This window comes from Dama dama, chromosome 13 (genome assembly GCF_033118175.1).
Source record: "Dama dama isolate Ldn47 chromosome 13, ASM3311817v1, whole genome shotgun sequence".
NCBI lineage: Eukaryota > Metazoa > Chordata > Mammalia > Artiodactyla > Cervidae > Dama > Dama dama.
This window is the reverse complement of record NC_083693.1, coordinates 76,504,883-76,507,706: the sequence shown is the minus strand read 5'-3', so window position 1 is coordinate 76,507,706 and position 2,824 is coordinate 76,504,883. Positions and strand designations below refer to the sequence as shown.

At 64.6% G+C, this 2,824-nt stretch overlaps 1 gene segment (V, D, J or C); it reads left to right on the top strand.

Annotated features, from left to right (window-relative positions):
- The first annotated feature begins 349 nt into the window (after positions 1-349).
- On the top strand, positions 350-2,428 carry LOC133068073 (Ig gamma chain C region-like). The segment is given in 6 exon segments: positions 350-599; positions 703-996; positions 1,327-1,365; positions 1,506-1,826; positions 1,912-2,232; positions 2,295-2,428. Coding segments are annotated over 6 exon segments (1,359 nt in total).
- Positions 2,429-2,824: the final 396 nt, after the last annotated feature.

Sequence of the window (2,824 nt, the reverse complement as noted above, 5' to 3'; positions counted from 1 at the left end):
CGGAGCTGAGTCCAGAGGGCTGAGACCAGGGGTGTGGGTGCTGGACGAGGGAGAGCGGCGGGGATCGGGGAGCAGGGGCACAGGGCCAGGAGAGCTCAGGCCACAGCTGGTGAGGCAGAGGGCTGAGACAAGGGGTGTGGGCCGCCCCTCAAGCTAACAGGGGCACTGTTTGGTGGAGGGTCTGTATGGAGAACAAGGCAAGGAGGAGCAAAGACCCAAGAGGAAGGGCTCTGGGGCGGCAGGGAAGGGGCACCCTGAGGGCACCGGGTGGGCTGCACTTCCTGGGCCGAGGGTCCGCCTGTCCCCGCGGCCTGTGTGGCTCAGGAGCCAAAGCGGGGCCAGGCCTGGCATGGTGTGCTTGAAAGGGTGGTGCGAGTGGCCAAGGGGACACGGGGTGCCCACTCGGTGGTCAGATGGGCTGCAGGCCCAGGGAGCTGACCAGGATGGGGGAGCAGGGGGCACGGGTCAGGCCAGACTCCCACCAGAGGGGAGCGGCCCCGGGGCTCTGATCCAGGAGGCCACACTCACCGACCCCAGCTGTGTCCAGACACCCCAGCTGCCACGCACAGAGCAGGGTGGCCAGACCACGCCGGCCGGTCGTCAGACTCTGGAAGCACATGGTGGCTGGGCTCAGCCGTGCCCCAGGCCTGGGCACCTGAGGTCCTGCCGGACCCAGCATTCACCCAGCCTCCTCTCTCACAGCCTCCACCACAGCCCCGAAAGTCTACCCTCTGGAGTCCAGCTGCGGGGACACGTCCAGCTCCACCGTGACCCTGGGCTGCCTGGTCTCCAGCTACATGCCCGAGCCGGTGACCGTGACCTGGAACTCAGGTGCCCTGACCAGCGGCGTGCGCACCTTCCCGGCCGTCCTGCAGTCTTCCGGGCTCTACTCTCTCAGCAGCATGGTGACCGTGCCCGCCAGCACCTCAGGATCCCAGACCTTCATCTGCAATGTAGCCCACCCGGCCAGCAGCACCAAGGTGGACAAGCGTGTTGGTGAGAAGATGGGCCTCGGGGAGGGTGTCCACTCCAGGAGACCAGGGTCAGCCCCCCTGCCTGCAAGGATCCCACCCCAGGGATGATGTGAACCAGGCCCCTCGTGTCAGGGGAGGCCTGGCTGGCTTCCTCTCCTGAAGGTCTTCAGGCTTGGGGAGGAGGTTGTCTGGAGTTTCCACCACATCCAGGGTGGCCGCAGGCTGGACAACGTCCGCACGCCTGGACCCACAGAGGCGGGCCCTGGGCTCAGGCCTGCCAAAATCCGCCCCTGCCCTAAGCCCAGCCCCTGGCTCCCTGCTCCTGGTAACCCCCAGTCTGCTTTCTCTGCAGGAGTCCCCAGTTGCTGCTCCAAGTGTCCTAAACAGCCTTGTAAGTTGGAAAAAACTTATTCTCCATCCTACGGATGTGGACAGCACCCAGGCGGACTTAGGGTGTGGGGGTCGAGGGGGATGGCTGCCTGAGATGAGTGAAACTCCAATACTAATGCCCTGCCATGTCTCTGCCACCAGGTGTGAGGGGACCGTCTGTCTTCATCTTCCCCCCGAAACCCAAGGACACCCTGATGATCACTGGAAAGCCCGAGGTCACGTGTGTGGTGGTGGACGTGGGCCAGGATGACCCCGAGGTCAAGTTCTCCTGGTTCGTGAATGATGTGGAGGTGCACACGGCCAGGACGAAGCCGAGAGAGGAGCAGTTCAACAGCACCTACCGTGTGGTCAGCGCCCTGCCCATCCAACATGATGACTGGACTCAGGGAAAGGAGTTCAAGTGCAAGGTCAACAACAAAGGCCTCCCGGCCCCCATTGTGAGGACCATCTCCAAGACCAAAGGTGGGCCAGGTGGACGGGCCTAGGAGGGTCCTAGGAGGGCCAATCAGAGTGACCACTGTGCTAACAGCCTTGCCTGTCCCCACAGGGCAGGCCCTGGAGCCACAGGTGTACGTCCTGGCCCCACCCCGGGAAGAGCTCAGCAAAAGCACGGTCAGCCTCACCTGCCTGATCACCGGCTTCTACCCAGACTACATCGCCGTGGAGTGGCGGAGAAACCGGCAGCCTGAGTCAGAGGGCAAGTATGGCACGACCCAGCCCCAGCTGGACGCCGACGGCTCCTACTTCCTGTACAGCAGGCTCAGGGTGAACAAGAACAGCTGGCTAGAAGGAGACAGCTACACGTGTGCAGTGATGCATGAGGCTCTGCACAATCGCTACACAGAGAAGTCCATCTCTAAGCCTCCGGGTAAATGAGCCACACGCCACCGACCTAGCGAATGTTCCCTCACCCACCCCCCCGGCCCCCAGGCTCCAGGTCCAGCCGGGACCCCCCAGCCCCTCCCTGTGTGCATTCCTCCTGGGCCGCCGTGAATAAAGCACCCAGCGCCGCCCTGGGACCCTGCAACGCTGTGCTGGTTCTTTCCGAGGCAGAGCCCTGGTGACCGCCAGGCCTGCGGGGGGCGGCTGGGATGACTCTGGGCCACTTTGTTCACCATTTTTGGGGGATCTGACTCCCAACCCCCAAGGCCAGACACACAGTGAGTGGGTCCAGCAGGCCACCTGGGGCCTGCCAGAGGCCGCGGAGGGGCTTGGCCAGAAGCGCAGCTCCATGGCCCCCTCCAGCCACCATCTGCTGGGCCAGACTCGGGACTGAAACGGGGGAAGCCCCCGAGACCCTCAGGGATGGAGGCCCAATGCTTCCCGCCTCTGCTCCAGCCCACGCTGTGGGGCAGGGCCACATCCTTGTCCCCAGGCCCCTGTCCCTGGGTGTCCAGCATCCATGTGTCCACTCTGGGCCTGGGACCCAGGCATGCCCGGGGGTGGCCCTGCATCACCCG